The following is a 21,170-nucleotide window of genomic DNA, read 5'->3' on the forward strand; positions in this document are numbered from 1 at the left end:
TATATATATATATATATATATATATATATATATATATATATATATATATATATATATATATATATATATATATATGAGATCTCTGTCCAGAAGAGCGCAGTCCTGGGAACAGCTAAGATACTGCGCAGGACCCTCAAGCTCCCAGGCCTCTGGTAGAGGACCCGAGCTTGAAGGATAAACCGCCCGCAGGGGCGTGCTGGGTGTCTTTTTTTATGTGTATATATGTGTGTGTGTGTGTGTATTTTTTTTCCAGCGCTCAGCATAGTTGTTTGCTGTGCCTTGTGAGGGAAAATTCTGCACTCATGCTGTGGTTACCTGGGAGAAGGCAGGCGATCAAAGCATGCTTCAGAGTGACAAGAGAAAAAGAAAAAACAGTGTTTTTGCTTTACGGGTGATATTAGCTTGTTAGCACGACTTAAAAAGAGGAAATATGTAATGGGTATGGATGGGCTTCCTATCTCTGCCCGCTAAAGGAAGTTCGGCGGAATAACAGTTATGGGATTAAAAACAGGTGCGTTTAGAATAAACAGAAACAGTGGACATTTTCAGGGGGGTTTTCTGTTGTTGTTTTTGTGGCTGCAGAACCAGGAATGGGGGCTGTCACTGCTATGGCACAAATATGTGGTCATTGGCATTCAGAAGAGCAAAGTATGGGGGTGTAGTGTTTGATGTGAAAGGACAAATTTAGTAGGTCGAGATGTAATACGCAGACGTATGTTTGTGCTTCTCAGGTTTAGTCACTGTGAGATGGAACTGTACGTTCCTGGGTTTTATTTGATTTCTCCATCAACCCTCCATGTGTGTTAAAGTACAAGAGTGTTTATTTCTCTGGTCTCCAGTGTGTAGTGTGTAAAATGTCCAGAATGTCCAGTCTACAGCGTTATAACAGTACCGTCCTCCTCCAAACTCCCCCTCTCCATGGCTCTGTCTGGGGACGGCGTTGTAGCCTTGATGTTGCTTAGGGAACTACTGCTGCCGCTGGTGGGCAGGGTCCCATTGGTGTTAATGGAGAAGGTGGAAGTGGTGGCGGTGCGGAGGTTGAGGTGTGGTTCGTAACGAGGCAGTGAGCTCATGCTGTGGTTGGAGGCCACATGTCTGATTGGCTCAGCCTCGCCTCCAGCCTCGATTACCAAGTCCTCTTCATCTTCATCGCTCTCCAACTCCCCAACAGGGAAGTTCTGGATGATGTGTGGTGGTATGGAGGCTGCAGCACTGTGTGACGAGTAGCCGTAGTAACTGGCGCCGCTGTCTGATGAGCGTCCTGAACTACCAGATGCTGCACCCCCTCCTCCGCCTACTCCACTACGAACGATATTGTTCCGCTGGTTGGCAGGCTTTACGGTGATGATGAGGTTGTGGCTGTTGGCGATCATCATGTCTGTCACCTGATCCAGCGACTTCCCAGCAACCTCGATACCATTCACTTCCAGCACTTCGTCATTAACCGCCAGTAGGCCGGTGCTCTCCGCAAGCCCGCCTGGCACCAAGCGAGAGATGAATATTCCTGGGACTTTCTCCAAGCCCTGTGGGGTGACCCGTACACTGGAACCATCGCGGATGTAGAAACCCAGTGGTTTTTCCTGGCCGTGCTTGTACAGACGAACACGTCGGTGCGTCTCTGGGAGGATGTCGACGTCGATGATGGACGATACAGGCCGGAAGTCTTTAGGGAGGCTGATTATCACTGGAGGTTTTTTCTTGTTGTGATCAGGCCGCAGAAGAACCGCAGAAAGCACAGTGTTCTTCTTCCTGGTCAGGGAATCGGTACCAAATGTTCCATGATCAGCTTCCTCTGTTAAGTAGAAGACAGGAAGTAGAGAAATAGAAGAGGAACAGAGAAACAAAGAGGATGTTAATAAAAGCTGGTTAATTTTTTCAGTAATACCACACTAGGCTCATTACACATCAAATTGTTATTCAAGCTGACACAGTGTTGCATCATGCAGTTTAGAAGAATGAATAATGATTTGCTCTCAGCCTGAGGCATACCTGCAGGGCGTCTGTGCTAAACATACACAAGACACTGATCCCTATAGCTCCCCTCAGGTTGTACTGATGCAAAATGGCACAGCAGCTACCTCAAGTCAACTCCCATCAGCTCTCTCTGACACACAGCCACCCACAAATGAGCTTACTTATGCTGCATACAATCTCATGAACCGAGTAGATAAAATATATTACACACAAGATTTTAATCGGCATATTCTTGGTATCAGATCGTCAACATGCATCTGTTTTCTCAGCCTTGGATATGCATCTTCATTGAAAATAAATAAATAAATAGAGTGCCCTTATTAAAATGAGCAAAGAAGAGTACAGGCATACAACAAAGCATTACATTCAGTTATGCTGTTATCACCAGTGGAGGGAAGAAATTTAATTTTCATAGTAATGTAATAATTATTGTATTAATTTGCAAAGAGAACATGCAATTCTAAATTATAATTATAATATTAATGGATGCATTAATTTCATTATGCACACACCACTGCTATGATAAAGATGCTTTAGGAGTCATAGCAGCCATGACCCTGTCAGTGCACTGCAGTAGGCTAGGCCCTGATCCACAGCGAGTTTAGAACAAAGGCTGGGGACTTAAAGTTGTAGTACACATTTGTATGGGGTGCTACACTATGGATTACTTGCTGTGGTGACTTCCTGGACTCCATCCAATCCATACCAAAGTTCAAAAAATAAATTTAAAAAATATTACATCTTAATTAACAAACTTTAAAAGTGCTAGTAGGCAAATTTTTGTTAGGTTGCATATTTAACTATTAAGCTAAGCAAGGCTGAGCTAAGACGAGCTAAGCATCTCCTGGCTTAAATTATATCAATGTTATCATGTCACTTACAAAAAAGCAAATGCTGACCGTCTAACTTTTTACATCACACAAAGGTCACATTTGAAACAAAAACACTGTTGTGTTTTGGCTGTCACCATCATACAATGCAGTACAATTCCACCACGGCAAGCAAGACAGGCACTGCTTGCCTCATGAAATCTAAAAACAGAGCTCAATTAAAACCAAAGTGAAAGCAATCACTGTCCTTGCATTGCAAACAGCATTACAACCTATAAGCTTCCCTTTCTGCCTGTTTGTGCCATCCATTAAACTACTGCCATTCTGTAACTGCAGTCAGCTACTATCTTTGGAAGAAGGCTTAACTTTGCTTTGAGGCCAGCAGCTTTTTCTGGTTGTCTGCAAATGCTTGTGATCTTTGAAAGGACACTGATGGGAGACTAGCATGTTAGACAAGCTCTAGATTAATTTTTTTTTTCTTTTGATACAATTTGGTAAGTTATCACTTTTAAAATCACAACCAGGAATGAGTAGGGCAGGGATGCTAAATACAAGACCCAGGGGCCAGAATCACCAAAGTAATTAAAAAGTAAATAATATATTATATAACAGAAAACAATTAAGAAATAGAAATTTCAGGTTTGTTTTTTTGTTGTCGTTTTATTTTTTACAATGGGTAGTTAACTCATTCACTGCCATTGATGTCTATAGACGTCAATTACGTTTTCAATAGGAGGGGCTAGAATACAACCTCGGGCAGCTTGTCAGTGAACATCAGACTGCTTGAAATGTATTTTTCACAAAAAGCTCGTTTTCTCCCTTTTTTTGGTCAAAACAGGCATTTTTGGTGGAACCCACCTCTCTTCTACAGCTGATTACTAAAGAACGGAAAATGGTAGAAACAAGCTTTTTTTTTTGGATGGAAGAAGAGAGTCTGTTCTTCATTTTGGTAGGTTCAGCGTTTATGTGATCATAACACACAGTTTTCTGTGGCTCTTCAAAAATGAGTAAAAATGCTCAAAAACCCTGGCAGTGAATGAGTTAAATGCATGGTTAAACTTTGTGACAGACTAAAAGGTCTGGCCCACTTAAGATCAAAGTGGGTTGCATGTGAACCTCTATGTAAAATAAGTTTGGCATCTGTGGAGTAGGGTTTTTTTTAACAGTACTATAATTTCAAACTTGATAACCAGTAAAATACTCAGTACCATTTTGAATGCCGTGGGGAGCAAAAGATGGCAAAAAAATATTTTAGGCTTTATTTTTTAAAATAAAAACAATACAAACAATAACATTAATGGCACTATTTATGCTTGCCTTTTCGTAAAAGTCCCGACATGGGTGGCATTACAACAAGGCCCAAGGCTGGCCAAGGTAACAGAGGGAAAAATATGACCCTTGGCTCTCGAATAGTTAACCAGTATACAAGAAGCTAAACATTAACATCTTTCATACTCTTCTTTCGCCTCTTCTCCAGTCCCTATTTTTGTCTGTTTCTGGTGATATTTTTATCATCTCTATTTTGAATGAGTCTTTAACTTGCCCACCTTTTCCAAATTCATAATTTTTTCCTGTTTTGACAGCACTTTGTAAACTCTGCTTTTAGATAAAAGAGCGCTATTAATAAAAGAAAAGAAAAAAAAGGGAAAAAAACTGTCAGTCTTACACTGAATACCTCTCCCCTCACAGTTTGTTTCTCCCTCTGAACATGTATTTGAGTAATCTGGGAAAAAAATCCACTCGGGTGTCTGATAAGGATTCAGCTTCTCAGGTTCTGACAGGTACACACCTCACCACTCCCCTCTCCATCCCGAAAGCCAAAACAAAGGATCGACTGTCCCGAGAAAGAGTGGCTGTCTTATGTTTCAGTTCCCATGAGGCAAGAGTTAGTGTATACACTTTTACTATATCTTTGCCAGGCTTGATCTTATGGCTCATTTCCACATGAAGAAGAAATACAGCTTTCTTCGAAGAACTAGGTAAATGCTAAAACACATTTCATCATGCGTGCTAGGTTCTTGTTCCAAAGAGCAATATGCAAATAGTGCACAGATGGATGTTTTGAAACACTTGCACATGCGCATATATGCACGTCCCTGCACAGCCGACACAGAGGTTGTTCTTGCAGTGCAGTCATGCGCAGCTCCACATCTCATTTCACTCTCTCTAGACTTCTTTTCATCTAAACCATCTCTCCATCTGCACCATATGAAAGGACCAGACCTGACAATAGAGTTATATTTGAGTAAAAAGAATATGGCGGTCCCTCGGGGCCACTCACAGGCCCTCAGAACAACTAAGAAACGCTATTTTGGTATCAAATGGTGGACACTCATACCGCTTTCTGAGATCACCAGTATGCAACATATGCAAGAATCTGCAAAAACACAAGCAGGCACAAAAGGCAAGACAATATACTACACAGCATTTCATGTTTACGGAATTTATCTTCTATTGTTCTTTTTATTTTTAGAGTAAAACTCCCAGATTAGTCTAATTTAATACTCAAAAGAACAAACTTCCTGATGCCACATGGATGGTATCAAAACAAATTTTAATAGAGTATTGCTAAACCAATAATATATAAGGTAATGGGGGTAAAAGGAGGTCCTATTTTGTTTTTATCCAAACCTACATGGCTCTGTGTGAAAGAAGTAATTTCCCCCCTTTTATTAAATGATGAATTACCTGTCATTAACTATATTTTTGGAAAGCTTATCCACCAATTTCACTAGCCAGATCTAGGCCTGATTACTGCCAGACCTGCTGTATCAAGAAATCACTTAAAAAGAACCTGTCGACTTAAATGAAAATGAAATCATCATTTAAAAAACATATTTTGTATTATTTAGGTTCTCTATCTAATATTAAAAAAAAATTAAGTTTCATGAAAGTTTCATTGTGACAAATATGCAAAAAAAACAAGAAATCAGGATTTGGTAAAACATGTTTTAGACTGTTCAATCGAGCAATTAGGTGGATGTTTATAATAAACATGACCAAGTTTTAAAATTATTAGGTCACCGGAGGTGGAAAAAGTACAGAGATTCTGTACTTAAGTAGAAGTACAGATATTAGTATTAAAAAATACTATTAAAAAGTATTTAAAAAATATTGTGTGTGATTTCCTGTGTTACTGTTTAGGCTCAGATGGGTTTGATGTTTTAAGGCTTGCACTGACATGAAATAATAACTCCCCTCATATAAGAAATATAAGAATAGTTTTTAACTGTGAGCTCAAGAAAAAAAAGCTGGTAATGAGCATTCTTCGGAAATAAGCTCATAGATACCGATATAACGTCAACATAATAATCATTTTTTACAAAATGTCCACACTTTTAAAAAAAATAAATTATGTTATGTATATACATATATTAAGTGGGTTATATGGTGTATATTAAAAATCTAAAAATCTAATGCATTATCATATTTATGTCTGTTGAAATAATTTAAATAATAATAATTAGCTTGAGCGACAATTACAACTGGCTAGCCCAGAACAACTCACCACAGAGCTTGGGGAATAGTGTATAGTTAAATATTTAGAGCATACCTAAAGAAGGACAACGTCTAGAACAGCTGCTTCAAAGGGTTTGGGTCTATTTTGGGTCTGTCGCCCATATCCCAAAGTTCTCCATTCCTTCCTTTATTTAAGAAATTCAGAAGGGTAGTTCTGTGTTTGCTGTTGAGTGTGTTTGCATATCGTTAGCTTCATAGCATAAGTGCCTAAGTCATTGACTTAGTCAAATGACTTAGGCAATTATGCTATGAAGCTAACGATATGTTGAGCATACATCACTTTTATTCCCTCAGTCCTTGGTAAACACTTTGAGCTTGACAGTGGTCCAGTGCGTAGAGGTATGTGACTGATTTGGCTAATGATTAAACCATTGGAGGTGGACTATAAGGGCAGGAAACAGAAATATTTTATAATGTTCAGATTTCTGAAGATATTTATCACAAGGCTGCTGTTTAAACTCATAAAATTTATGGACACATTGGCAATAAATCAGTGCAGCCAGGAATGAGAAACACATGCTAGTATATTCATTGCCAAGTTGATCAAGTTTTCAGTCTTCACATACCACGGGTATGCATTTTTAAAATGATGAGAAAAGATGATTTGGCAGTCAAAACTTTGAATATTTGGGTTCTTGGTTTGAGCCTTAGATTTCAAATTTCATCTATTCACACGCATTCATACAACACTAAGCACCTTTAACTTAACGTTCAAACGCTCTGACAGATGCATCAGGGACAACTCAGGGTTCAGTACTTTGCCCAAAGACATATTTTGGTGATTATTAAATCGTCAGATATCATTATGGAGCATAAAAATCTTTGATATCAGTCATGCTCTAGGAATATTAGCTTTTTACTGAATGATCTTTCAACTACGAGGATATTCTAGGCACTACACTCTTTTTTGCATCAAGTTGAGGTCCTTGCAACATAGTGCAACACAAAGCCATACAGACCCACATCAACATGCGCAGCTGTGTGCTGTCATCTGTGGCCGTGTGACAAATACATGGAACAACCAGTAATGTGAGCTACTCGGATGTTTGTGATTTGGTGGTCCTGTAGGCAGAGAGGACACTCTTCATTTTTGTGGTAAACTCCACTTTCTGTTCAAGCCAGCCATTTAAACCAATCAACATTCCACTTAACATTATGGCCACTGAGCTGCACCATTAGATTTTGGAAGATTTTGTGTGTAAATGGGCTTCTGTAGCCTCTCCACTGGTTGGTTTCCCACAATCTCCTATTCTCAGCCAAAGAACTACACAGACAGACTCCAACACTAACCATACTGGGAAAATGTTTGGAAGATGTCAGTTATAGCTGCTTATGGTTCCATTATGAAAAATATCAGCTCAAAGCTTTGTGAAGGCTTGTCGACTTCCAGTTAAGTCATCACTGAGTCCCTAACGCTAAGCTATCAAAATGTTTCTTTTAATGTCCTCCCAAGTCCTTTTTGCTTCTCTCCATAACATAAGGTAACAGTTGGGTTCGTCACACATGATTAAAAAAAACAAAAACAAAAAACAATAAATAGACAAGTTCAAGATTTTAAAACAGCTCTTTACTAGCTTCTTTGCTTCCCCTGGCTCAAAACTAGAAATGTATGACAAGTGTCGGTCCAGAATTTCAAACCGGTGCTATCCTAGCTTTATTCCTTGCTCAGTAATCATGCAGTTTAACTGGTATCAGCGCTCATATTTGAGATATGATTCACAAACTCTGAATAGAAAGCATAATCACTATCCCCACACTTGGCATGGCTCTGAACAGGTTAGGTATTTCAAATATGCAGTGGCTGCTTTGATTTCCCACACTCTGAATGGAGTTAGTGAGGAGCAAAGGAAGCGAAGCAGTGGAGGAGAAAATGACAACCCAGCAGCACATAGCCACAAGTGAGGACACATGCAGTGATGCTCAGTCACCCCTCTCCGTAGCATGTAACTAACGCACACAAGCACGCACAGGGTGAACAACGAATGCATCTTCATCCTGACACTGAAAGAACTATGACATCTCTGCCTACGGAGAGGAGGTCACTCATTTCAAATGGCACGCACAGGTCAACTGCATCATTGCCCTAACACTCTACTTTTAAATGCCCTGGATCTATCATGCTCCACCTTTGTACTCTCAAATTGACCGTATTACTCGCACAGAAGTGATATGTGTGGGCAATCACAACATGCCATATCCGCTCACACCAGAATTTCCAGCTTTATTATTATTGTTATTATAGACTCTAACAGGTGAAAAACAATAGGCTATATTACACAATTATGCATCGGTGCATCTGTTGAGCTGCACCTTTTTCTATGGACATTAATGTACTTCTGTCTTTAGTAAAGCATTACTGCATTTATTCTAATGATACTGACCTGTTCAGTAGTGACTATACTTATGATTATCCAGCATTATTGGAGGACAAGAGGCTTTCCCTGCTACAACAGTGACATTAAATCCATTACTTCCTTGTATTAGTTGTCCCAGGTGCAGCGTCAGGGAAACCTGACACCATGTTCGGGTGGAAGAACAAGATCAGGAAGGAGCTACAAGAGCTGCCATCATCAGTCCAGTTACTGTAGCCAACACTTTTGGCTCTATGTTTATATTCTTTTAAAAGGATAGTTGTGCACTCATCAGTGGTTCAGATGAGAGTAAAACTGTTTAACAAGTGCTGTCCATCAAGCCAACCCTCCATATAAAACGTATGGCATGTCTCAAGGATAGGAGTAAGAATAGCGCAAAGAAAAAGACGAGCAGGTGAAGGTTGTGGTGTTCTGGAAACAGTCAGGTTTGTTGATGACAAGCCTGGATGTTCACCACACAGCTGGTGCTGCGTTGTTCCCGACACAGAACGATACAAGAGAGGGGGAGGAGAGGGGGAGTACATGATGTGTGTGTCAGTGTGAACTTGGACAGATGAGAAAAAACAGGGATGGTGCCAAAAACAGAAAAAAGAAGCAGGAAGGAGAGACACAAAATGCAGAAAAAGAGAAGAAAAAACACAAAGAGGACAGGAGGTGATAAAAAAAATACTTTCAAAGGAGTAAATTCCCAGAGGGTTGCTATTCCTGGTGTGGTGAGCATACCTTCCTGGCACAGCTCAGATAAAAAGTGCCTTAATTCTGCTGATAGGGAAGGAGAAAGAAATAGAAGGAGGGAGGCTGTGCAGACTTGTAGAGGTATGAGGCGAGCTTGAGCAAAGGAAGTCTTCATGTAGAATTGAGTTGTCAATTTGAGTAATTGCTTATTAGATCCATTATTTAAAAGACTCCGGTCATGAACATGACTGCCTGCTCCTAAGCCTTTTCATACGATCTGTCATGAATTCTCCATTACACACATCAGCCCTGCTTTATTACCCTGTCTTGACAGCAGCCATTTATCAAAAAGACCAAAACTGGAGGGGGAATCAGCTGTAATGAAGCAATGTACAGGGTGGGCCATTTATATGGATACACCGTAATAAAATGGGAATGGCCTGTGCTGGCATTTCTCCTGCGGTGTTGCTATCAGTGTGTGAAGAGTGGGAGAAGAGGGTTGCATTGACAATCCAACACAATGGGCAGCACATTGAACACATTTTATAAACTTGTAAATAACTCATGAAAGAATAAAGTTACATTGAAACCAAGCACACCATTGTTTGTCTTGTGACATTACCAGTAAGTTTGATGTGTCACATGGCCCTCTTCCTATTGAAAAAAACAAAAGTTGTATCCAAGATGGCCGACTTCTAAATGGCCACCATGGTCACCGCCCATCTTGAGGAGTTTGCCCCCTCACATATACTAATGTGCCACAAACAGGACTTTAATATCACCAACCATTCCCATGTTATTACGGTGTATCCATATAAATGGCCCACACCCTGTACAACTAATAGGTTTAATGCAGAATTAACACACTTTATTTGCCAGCTCACACACTCTCAGTATGCATGTATGCGTGCTTTGGTCTTGTTCCTGCAGCATTCAGCAATTCCATCAATTTATTTTGTGCTGGCACAGATGCCTCTCTCTTTCCTGTAATACCTCCTGACCTTGTCCTCCAGATGTTATTCCTGTTACCCTCACTCAACATGTCTCTTAGTCACTGCGGCCCATCTCTCAGCTTGAGTCCTTCTTTGTCTCTGTGGCGGGCCATGGTGCTGCTGCAGGGGCGATGGACACACCTGCACGGCATCTGCAAACGTGCCTCACCAGCATAAAAGGTCTGGTTATTGTTGTTGTTGGAGTGTGTGGCTGTGAGCTAAAAAGCTACAGCCAGTGTGTAAACAAGCAACCGTGAGTGATAATAAAAGCAAGACACTGAAAAGCATGAAACTATGGATATGTCTGCCGTGTGATTGTTACAGTGGTGCCGAAACATAGAAAGGGGGCACGGCAGACCCAGGACTGGGTCAGCCAGGGAAGGTGCTGGCCTGAATGGTGGCTGAACTCGCGGCCACACAACAGGAGCAGGCGGTGGTGTCACGTCGCCGGCGGGAAGAAAAGCAGGACCAGACTGAGCGTCATATTGAGAAGCTGGCAGCTGGGATACGGTCCTGACCGACACCGCCGCCTCCCCCACCGGCGTTCCTCAATGGTGTGGGGTGGAGGAGGTCCAGACTGTTCCGGATATATAAACATATAAACAGGATATATTCTTAGAATCAAATTAGATAAGGGCCTCAAACGGGACTTTTTTCTACAGATGACTGTTTTAGATCTCACTGTAGGAAAAATACAAGTGACGAATTCAGCTGATTCACTTTCAGAGTCTGGGGACTGTTTATGCTGGCTCAAATGAAAATAAGGGACCAATCACAAATAATTTTAGTCATGATTTGACTTTCTCTACTATGACAAGCCAAAAATCTATGCTGTGACAAAGTACAAACCATTTCAAGGACAAAACGTGGAGATTTGGAATTTGCTTGTCAGAGACTCACTGGAGAAGCAGATGATTGCACTGCTCGTTGTTTCACAAAGTGTTATCTAGCGACTATTTACTTAAAAGAGAAACTTAAAAATGGAATGATTTCATAACATAAAAAAAGTGAGTCTACCTCCTTTCAAAGTCAATCTGTGGGAAATATTGTTTGTGCTGGAATCATGTTACAAAGGGATCTCATTACAGTCAGCATGTGCAGGGAAAAAATGACATGTAATCTTCCATTATGTTATGGTCATTCAAGTGTTATTTTAGGATAGACTCATACTAGGGCTGGGCGATATTACCTAAAATTCATATCGCGATATAATTTGAAGCATGTGCGGTAACGATATATAGCACGATATATTCTTTTCTTCTGTATAACGTATTTTCCACACTATAAGGCACACTTAAAACCTCAAAAATCGAGAGTGTGCCTTATGTATGAATTCTGGTTGTGCTTACTGACCTCAAACCGATTTTGGCGTGCAGAAATCTGTTAAAAATGTTTTGATGGATTGTCAGAGCATTACGGCTGCCGTAGTGAGGAGCTTCGCGGAGTAATCTGGGTCCAAAACTCCGTCATCTTCAGGTCCCAAAGTCAAACGAACACCGAGAGTTAAAAACGGTCTAAAGTCTTTCATCTTTAATAAAATGATCAGTGTTGCTGCTTTATCGGGTGTAACAATTAAGTTTAACATCCAGTCATCCATGAAAACAGAATTTATTACATTTAACGGAGTTAAAGTTAACAGGAAGTTAGCTCGCTATGTTCTGACTGAGAGATTTTTGAACCTAAATAAAACGTACAGCTCTGCTACCACTTCCAACATAAATGAAGACAGAAAACTAAACAGCAGTGGCATTTGCAGGGTTACTGAAGTTGGACTACCTGGTATATAATGTTGTGCTACGTGATTGCTTGCGACACAGCTATGTTAGTATAACATTAGCACAGTGAAGCTGGAGGATGAACGCCAACTTTTTTTCCACTCATTAAAAGTTAACGTGAGGGATTCTGGTGGTTAGGGACAAATGCAATCGCATAGCAGGATGCTATACACGGGCCAAACTTCAGTCAGGAGAACAACTGAGATTATTCATCCACAATACGAGGTTAGTTATTAATATACTGCAACAACATGGAAATAGAACAGCTGCGAGAGAATTCAACATTAATGAATCAATGTTACGGAAGTGGAGGAAGCGCAGTTTTTGGCTTTCCCCATATTTCAAAAGTGCTTCATCTCTTTGCTATGACTGTCGCCCGCCATAATTTGCAGATGATAATGGTTGTAGCCGCTGCGATGCTTTCGGCCAAAACAGGCGAAGCTTGATGACATCATCAACATGCGCTATCGCGATAGAGCGATATAGTCAAAATCTCTATCGTTGGCCAAATTTATATCGTTTCTATCGTATATCGTTTATATCGCCCACCCCTAACTCATACCTATCCTATAATATCAACACTTCCATATAACTCTGTTAGAAAGAAAGAAAGAAAGAAAGAAAGAAAGAAAGAAAGAAAGAAAGAAAGAAAGAAAGAAAGAAAGAAAGAAAGAAAGAAAGAAAGAATACAAACAGTGAAGGTGGTTAGGCAACAGCTTTTGGGAGCTGCATGTCAGAACATAGCCAGGGTAAATATGCTACAATGGTGAGATTTTAAATAATAATAATAATAATCACAGATAAGCATATTGGTTATCACGCTTCAGATCAATATCTCTGTAGTTTAAAGCCCAGGGGGACACATGGCTTAATTAAAAATCGGGAAAGCACATCTTTCTGCTTGCAAGTGAAACTAAAAGTCTAAAAATCATAAATTATCCGGGAAATTATCTTGACATTGAGTGGAAAACAACATATTTCATAGTACATCCATGGTATTCACATTATAACAAAAATAACTGCTCTCTCTTTGTGTAAATTATTTGAAAACCATAAACAAACACGCGTGTCTGAAGTTTCTGTTTCAACTCATGAGAACAACTACAACATATCATCACGTACTTCTAAAATGTGCCAAGCCGACAAAGTTCAATCACATCTCATAACACAGTGTGCGTATCTCCCTGATCTTTTCTCCGACTAGTACAGTTCAGTTATAACCTCTCCATATCAGTTTACTCTTTGTGGTTTGTAACAGTAAACAGTCCACTTTTCCCAACTCCCCAACCCTCACCCTCCCCGTCATCCAACTCCTTCTCCTAATTGAATGTGCGGTTTCTCCCTTCTTCATATTTCTCATGCAGTCAACACATTTCCTTCCCTCCTTCTACCCATTCATTTATTCATTCATCTTCCTTAACCAACCCTAAGCTGAGAATTCTGACAGCCTCTATATAACAGAGCCTGGCCTCCTGCTGTCACCACTGCTCTTCCTCCATCTGCTTGCAGCCTGCATAGTCTCATTCAGTCAGGTTTCAAAGGAGAGACCGAGCAGGGATCTGGCTCACCTCTCTCATTTCTGTCCTCCATGTCCCTGCTTACTTTTATTTGATCTCCTTATCCTTTCTCTGCTCTTCCTCTGTCTACCTTGTTGACTGAGCTGAGCTGTGGAGCTGAGGGTCCAGCCTGGCCTGCTGTCCTGTCTAATCTAGCCAGCAGACGTGATCAGAAGCTGGCCACATTCCACCAAACCCCCCTCCGTTCAATCTTCCTCCCTTCTTCCTTTCCATTTCTTTCTCTCTCGCCCACCCTCCCCAGCGTGGGCCTCACTCTACATTCCTCCCTCACTAATACTATTCCCGCTATCCTCTTCCCTCACTCACTTATTCCCTCTCTTGCTACCTCTTGTTGCATTCCGATCGCACTAACACTACTCCCTCTCATCTCCCCACATCTCTAATTACATGCATTGCCCAAACAAAGCCTTATACATTACTCCCTCTTTAGTACTGTTTACTGTCCCTCTCTCTTTCATCCTCCAATCTCTTATTAAGCTCAAGTTCTGCTCCTCCTCCACACATTCTTCCTTAAGATCTACAAATTCATCATCCCCTCACTCATCACAGACAGCATCCTGGGGAATACATCATGCACTGTAGAAAACCTCACATCCAGATCAAGGGTGGCTAATTTCTGTTATTTTTACAGAAAGAGCTCCTCAGGGAAATGGCATCCTTCACACCTGCCACCATATCTCTCTTCAGCATATCCTTTCTATTCAAACCCACAGTAAAAGTGCATCTCTTTAGTTGCGGTGTCCTTACTTAATCTGAAATCCTATGCTTAGTCTATCTCTCCTTTCTTCTTCTGTGAATGTCACATTCCCACTCCATGTCTGTCTCAGTGCACTTTCATTATCACTCCCTGTCAGTGCCGAGCAGATTCAGGTTCAAGTTCTTATCATATTCAGAGACTTTGCATGTTTTGCAGGCTAGGTGTACTTTCACACTGAACATATTCCATCTCTGGCTGGGTGACTCATTCACTGGTTACTAATTAAAAGGCAATCCCTGCTGGGAAACACAAATACAGTCATTTCTGTCCCTCCCTATACCTTTCCCCTTTACGTTAATGGATAAGAGTTAGGAGCTGAAACTGTGAGAGCAGTGAGCAACATCACTGAACAAACACACACCCTGGGATTGCCTGAAAGCTGCTACTGCTACATGGATGACGACCTGGACACTCTGAAAGTTGTGTGCATACAAGCACAAAAGGCGTTCTGGATGACTGATACAGACAAACATGTTGTCAAACTGAGGGAGAACTTCTTCTGTCAGCCATGTTTAAAGACAATTAAACACAAGGCTGAACGTGTGTCTCATTTTCCTGTTTCCCTGAAAAGAAGTATTTAATAATAATGCTAACTCAATATACACAGGCCAACAAAACCACTGAAATAGCACATCATTTTGTTGAGCAAGTTGCAACCCAACTATAAACTGGAGCAGTTCAAGACTGAAACATCCTGGGGCTTCTGAAAATGTAAAACAGAGCTACAATAATGAGGCATCCAGGCAGATGTACTGGCTAAAACGGTCTTACTGCAAATACACCTACATCAGTGCACAATTTGTTTTACTACTTTATAAGAGTGGTGGTATTAGGTTAATAATGTAGTACAGGCTAGGCTACACACTGAATTAAAACCACTAAGAGGTGATGTGAAACAGGCTGATTATCTTGTTGCTTATCTGGTTGGAGTGTAATGTTTCTGCTGGGAAATCTGGCATTCATAAAACTGTTAATTTGGCACATACAACCCATCTAATTATTGTGCATACCAGGCACACCTGTTTATGGCAGCAACACTCCTTGATGGCAGCTGTCTCCTCCAGCAGAACAGTGCACCATCCTACATGGCTGCACATGCTACAAAAAGCCTAAATGAAACCAAAAGCTGCACTTTGTCAGCAACCAAGACAGAAAGTGCTTACATGAGAACAACTAATAGCATTAATCACTAACTCACTCACTTTAACCCAACTTTACCCATTATCATTTATACATAGTCTCTGAGAGAGAGAGACACACCTCTAAGTAGTTACAACTGTATGAGATATATTAATAACAAGTGAAGTCGTCAAAAAACCTCAACAAAGACAGTCTTTGCAAATGCTAGCAATCATGCTCCCAGCATGCTTTGCAGCATTAATCCACCTATGAGCAGGCCTCTTTAGGGGTGCCATGACAACCAGTAAACAGTGGACAACTCACTGCCAGCCCAACAGTCATCAACACATTGTTCACAGATGGAGGGGTGGGGGTGGAGGGTGTCAGGGAATACCCAGTGCTGCTGGGTTGTATTTGTTATGCGTTGAAGCGATTTCAAAAATGACCAGTAGTCAAAAACAGAGGCACAAACATTTCAGCCATTTCTCAGCAGTGAACAATAAGACATTAATGGCTGAATAGCACAGAGGCAGAAAAACAACAATGTAGCCATTATTTAACAACCAGACAACAACATACAGTTGCAGCCTAGTATCCATCGAACCATCTGCACGCTGACGAGTGGATGAAACCTAAAGCGCCCAGCCTAGGGTATACACAGCCTAGATTTAGTCTCTGAGACAAATAAAATTCAGTGCCAAAAATAACCCTCATTATACGCATGAGCTCTACAGTGCACAGACTAGACACACTTTTAAAATAAACACACAAATCATCCAAATCCCTGAATGTGGAGATTGTGGGCAGTTTTTTGTTCTTTTAGCTCCAAGTTTTCTTTCCCAGTCCAAGTTCAGCAGGATTTCACTGCACTATTCCACACCAGCCTAGTTGGAACATAATTTGGCCCCCACTGCTACTTTGTCTGAAGCCTTGCTCTTATGCAATAATGACCAATCACATCACATCTGACTGAGACATTTACATAATTACTCAGTTGCAGTCTTAAAGGACACGGAAGTCTAATAGCATTCGAATTGAACTGATGACTGGACTGCTAAACTTCTGAACTGATGCAGTGAGGTACACTAAACACAAACACAACTAAACACTGTGGTAGGGATCATGACCTCATGATCCTTATGCTATTTATAACTACCTGTTCATATGAAGATTTTTCATTTGGCTGTTGGGTCACATGCAGATATGGTAACAAGATCATTAAGTTCAGTAATACTATTTATCCAAAATGGAACACAAGACATCTCATTTCAAAAAGATCGGGGTTCTAAAAGATGTAAGAAGCTTTCCAGGTAAACAAGCACTGAGTGTTAAAAAGCTTCCGCATTGGCCCCAACATGGACAAGCCATTAACCTGTTATAGAGCCATCATCAGAGATGAGATCCAGTGCCTGCAGATATATGATTTAATAAATTATCTATAAGCTGCGAATTTGCTGCTTCCACACAATGCACGGCTTTATATGTTCAGACCAACTGGTGCTTAACGGTAAAGTAAGGGGGTTTCCCTGCTGACAAATCAGGAGGGAAACCAGGGTTTCAGGTCAGGGGGTCTGCGGGGGGTTATGACTGCATTAATGCGTCTGTCTTCTGTTTTTGTTCTGGCTGGGATTCCTGCCGAGGCGGTGTTTTCATGCGTTTTTCATGTGAGCAGCAGTGAGCCCAGTGTGGGGCTAGTGTCTGGAGCATGTAATTGAAACACAGTCCCATGCAGCGATACACACTGACCCCACTAATCTTCTTCTGACAAAGTGGCTTAGCTTCTATAGGGTCATATGGCACAGGCTTAAACACAACAGGCACAGGCAGACCCTGTGGTCCTCCCCACATTCAACAGGTCACATTTAGCAACTTAGTGATTAGGAATACACTCCAAAATCAAAGGAGAGGTTAAACCTTTGTACGCATACTCTGACAGAAACATGTTTATGTAATCACTATGGATACACTGATTGTGAAATTATGGGCCAACAGCAGCATTTTGTTTTCAAATCTATTTACTTTACTTTTGCTCTTGCTTATACCTCATTTACTCCATGATAACAACAACAAAAAAAAAACCCTGACCCTTTCAGTTTTTTGTAACACAATCACTTAGCTCGTGTGAAATCTTGGAGACAGAACATATTAATGTCGACCACTGACATCAGTAAATGCCATGTTAATTGGCAATATGCCAATATCAGACACCAAGGTTGATATAGTAAGACCTGCAGTAATCATACACATGAAATAAAGGTAAGCCATACTTGAGAGCATGAATTTAGAGCAGCCACAACTTCTTCCTTTATTAGCTAAAAGATAAAAAACTTATCTACAAGGGGAACTGCAAAAGCAGAGCAATTATGGCAGAAATATTGGCAATGATTACACCAGAGCCAGCAAAGGAAGTTAGAAACTACAGCAGCAGTGTTTACAGAAACACTGCTCGAAATACTTGAAACCCGTATTTCCAAAACAGTCAGACACGTAAAAAAATAATTGCCATGCAGCTACCAAGCTGCAATACAGAACAGTCTACTGGACAAACTCAAAGTGAACTCCATTCGTCTACTCTTGTTGTTTTGCTCAGCTCCTCATTTCAAGTGCATTCTTCCTCTCAACTTTTGTTGTGATTTGGCGCTATATAAATAAAATTGAATTGAATTGAAAAGGCCCCTAACCTTAGTTAACTAGAAATCAATAAGGAAAAAAATAGAGGCCAGCGGTTTAGTAGTTTGTTTAGCTGAACATGGAAACATACAACAAGTAGCCTAAAAACTGACAATGTAAAGTGACACTTAAGTTTTTATAACTCTGTCACAGCTATAGTCAATAGCCTATCACATATTTCTAAGCTGTGCTTTTCAATGCTAATGACTGTATTTGCATTTCCAATGCAAAGCAGGTGTAACCAAGCAAACAAATGAAAACTTGGGACACTTTGTCCAAACACTTCCTCTGTGCATACCTTTCCTCTGGAGGAACAGCCTGAGTAGAGGGTTGGCTGTGGAGATGGCCTTGTGGTAATTGTCGTCATTGTTGATGGGCAGTAGGTCACCGTGCACGTCAGCGTAGCCCACCAACAGCTCCACATTGGGGATGCGATGCACGTGCTGCAGGAGACCGTAGAACTCATCGAAGCGGCCTGGCTTGGACCGTTCCAGAGAGAACCGACGAAACTCTGCACCAAACTGGGATGGGGCAGAAAGGCGTTCACATGTGATTGCAAATGAACACACAAATACACACACAGGTGTGACGTATGGCCGAAACCAGGGTATGAAACAGTGCCTGATAAGCCTACTTTGTACTGATGCGTAAGCCAAAGCACACCACGTGTGGTAAATTATTCACGTGTTTTGTGTATCTCTAGGTTTGCAGATAAAGCTTTTATCAAGCTACCTCACAGAATATTTATCCTGCAGCTATTACAAAGACAGTGTGCTTTCAGCAATCCCCACAAACATGTTGCTGGTTTACCTGTTTAAGCCTGTGGACTGACTGGATCAATGGCTCTGGACGCCTAATCTTTAGGCAGCTCTGTAGCTGAGACAGAGCACAATGCCTCATTGGTAGCGTTAGTGAGAGGTACCAGCTGTTGTGGTTACTGTTGCTCAGCGCTGACAAAAGATGATCTCCCAGCTTAATCAGTTATTTTATGCATCAGTGCAAAGCAGAGTTAATTTAATAAGTGGTTGGGGACATAAGGAAGACAATCTTAACTCAGAAGAGTCAAAAGAATTTAAATAACCCGGGATAGCTGAGTAAATAATAACAATAGTTATTGCACTACTGTAGGGAGGCAAAATTAGTGCTGTAGCTGAAAATATTTGACAGCTTGTGTCGACGCGTGCAAAAACTTCTAGAACAATATAGTCATTATTCATTACACTTATGTGTGGTCAAGCCTCAGCAGGGCGCGGATGGAGCCACGAGCCTGACGCAGGCCGTGTGACACCTGTAACCGCAGGCAAATAACGCGACAGGCAACGACTATCACCTTTAACCGAGGTAATTTGACATAAACTTTTGGTAATTTGAGTAAACTTTTCACGCAGATTTGATTAAGTTAAAGAGTTGGGTCAAACTTGAAGTCAGTACTCGGTAAACGAGCAGGAGAGTACGGCGGAGAAGGCTGTGACAGGTGACACTGGCTCACTGCGCAGTCAGCTGACAAAAACCTTCCACCTTGTCACAAACTAGCTAGCCTTTAGACGTAAAACGACCAAAAAACTACGCCACGGTTACCAATAAAGTTTTAAGAATTGTAACCAAATTCTCGGGTGGTCACAGTGGAAAAAAACCAAAACTGTTAGCTCCTCTTAAAGTTTATAAGCCTTGCTTCATAATAACCCGCTATCAAGCCTCTTTAGCAGGCTAAATTAGCAAGAGTGGATTTAATGAGGACGAAGGTTGTCTGGAGTACAAACACTGGAAGGATACCTGACAAATAAGTGTCCGTACCCACCTTGCTCTTCACCTCCACTGCATTCAGAGAACGGCTGCTCGGCACTCGGTGGTTTTTGTTCATGTTTCTCTAGCAGCGGGAACGCCGCCAAAGCACTCACACTCTCTCCCTGCTCCTGCCGCCGCCGCTGCCAACGTCTATCCACAAACCCCGTGTGTCCACCAGTTGTTTTTAAAGGTTTAGTTTAGGTTTTTTTAGTCGCACAGGCTACACCGCGTCTTCTCGACGTCCGCCGGTACAAGTGGTCCCTCCACAGAATGCGACAGAGGCTGTCAATCAGCCAGCTTCAGCTCGTAAACTTGTCTCCTCTCATACTTGCCGCTGACACCGTAGCTACAGCCCCACACCGTACCGTCTCTGGCTTACCTCTGCCTGCGACTCTCTCTCCCTGCCCGTGCCCGGAGAGCCGGAGATACGGAACTTCAAAATAAAAGGCATGGTTTCTATAATACTCTGTGGCTTCAAAATAAGAGCACCTTCCACCTCACCAGGAATAGCCCACTCTGTCCTGGCACGGTGTGCCAACCATGCTCCAAATAGCTCGAACAATAATGAACAGTAATGCCTCATTTTTTGTTTTTAATGTCATTCATAAACAAAATACCCATTTTACGTGGTTTTTTGCCATCATGTTAACTGAAGCACTGATGTTGCACTTTCTCACTCTATTAACGTAATGATGACCATATCTCTAAAAACCCTAAATTAAAATCGTGTGCATTAATCATTTAAACAGTTATACTATACTCGGTAAAAACTAATAGATAGTGTGTAACAGAGATTTTATGATAGTTGAATGAAGTGTTACCTGCGTATGTAAAATTAGTATGGGTACAAAAAATAAACTGTAGTTCCTGCCACTGGCTTGTGATTGTTTTAATTTTATAGTGACATCTTATGGCCAAAAGCAATATGTACCTGCTGCAGCTGCTGGCTACCTGCCCGGTAAATGCAAATACATGCCTGGTATGTTTCGGGTCCGTTTTGACCCAGACCAAGAATTCCATCATAATAAATGTCTACAAGGTTTTGTTGTTGTAGACATATTAATTTACAATGTATAAACAGCCCATCTGACGTTATTACATGGCTTAGTGATGCTTAATTATTGT

At 41.1% G+C, this 21,170-nt stretch overlaps 1 protein-coding gene across 1 annotated transcript; it reads right to left on the minus strand.

Moving 5' to 3' along the window:
* Positions 1–756: 756 nt before the first annotated feature.
* Positions 757–20,468, minus strand: pard6b (par-6 partitioning defective 6 homolog beta (C. elegans)). Its single transcript, XM_026154347.2, has 3 exons — positions 20,059–20,468; positions 18,559–18,781; positions 757–1,792 (listed from the first exon to the last, which is right to left on the minus strand). Exons 1-3 carry the CDS (start codon positions 20,119–20,121, stop codon positions 873–875), a joined length of 1,206 nt encoding a protein of 401 aa, XP_026010132.1. The 5' UTR covers positions 20,122–20,468; the 3' UTR covers positions 757–872.
* Positions 20,469–21,170: the final 702 nt, after the last annotated feature.

Source organism: Astatotilapia calliptera, chromosome 20 (assembly GCF_964374335.1).
Source record: "Astatotilapia calliptera chromosome 20, fAstCal68.1, whole genome shotgun sequence".
In the NCBI taxonomy this organism is placed as follows: Eukaryota; Metazoa; Chordata; class Actinopteri; order Cichliformes; family Cichlidae; genus Astatotilapia; species Astatotilapia calliptera.

Bases quoted from the DNA above. Each gene is read 5' to 3' on its own strand.
- pard6b (XM_026154347.2), bottom strand. From the start codon at position 20,121: ATGAACAAAAACCACCGAGTGCCGAGCAGCCGTTCTCTGAATGCAGTG. The intron at 18,782-20,058 runs GTGGGTACGGAC...GCCCCATCCCAG, and splicing joins CAGTGGAGGTGAAGAGCAAG to TTTGGTGCAGAGTTTCGTCG. The intron at 1,793-18,558 runs GTATGCACAGAG...TCTACTTAACAG, and splicing joins GCTGTTCCTCCAGAGGAAAG to AGGAAGCTGATCATGGAACA.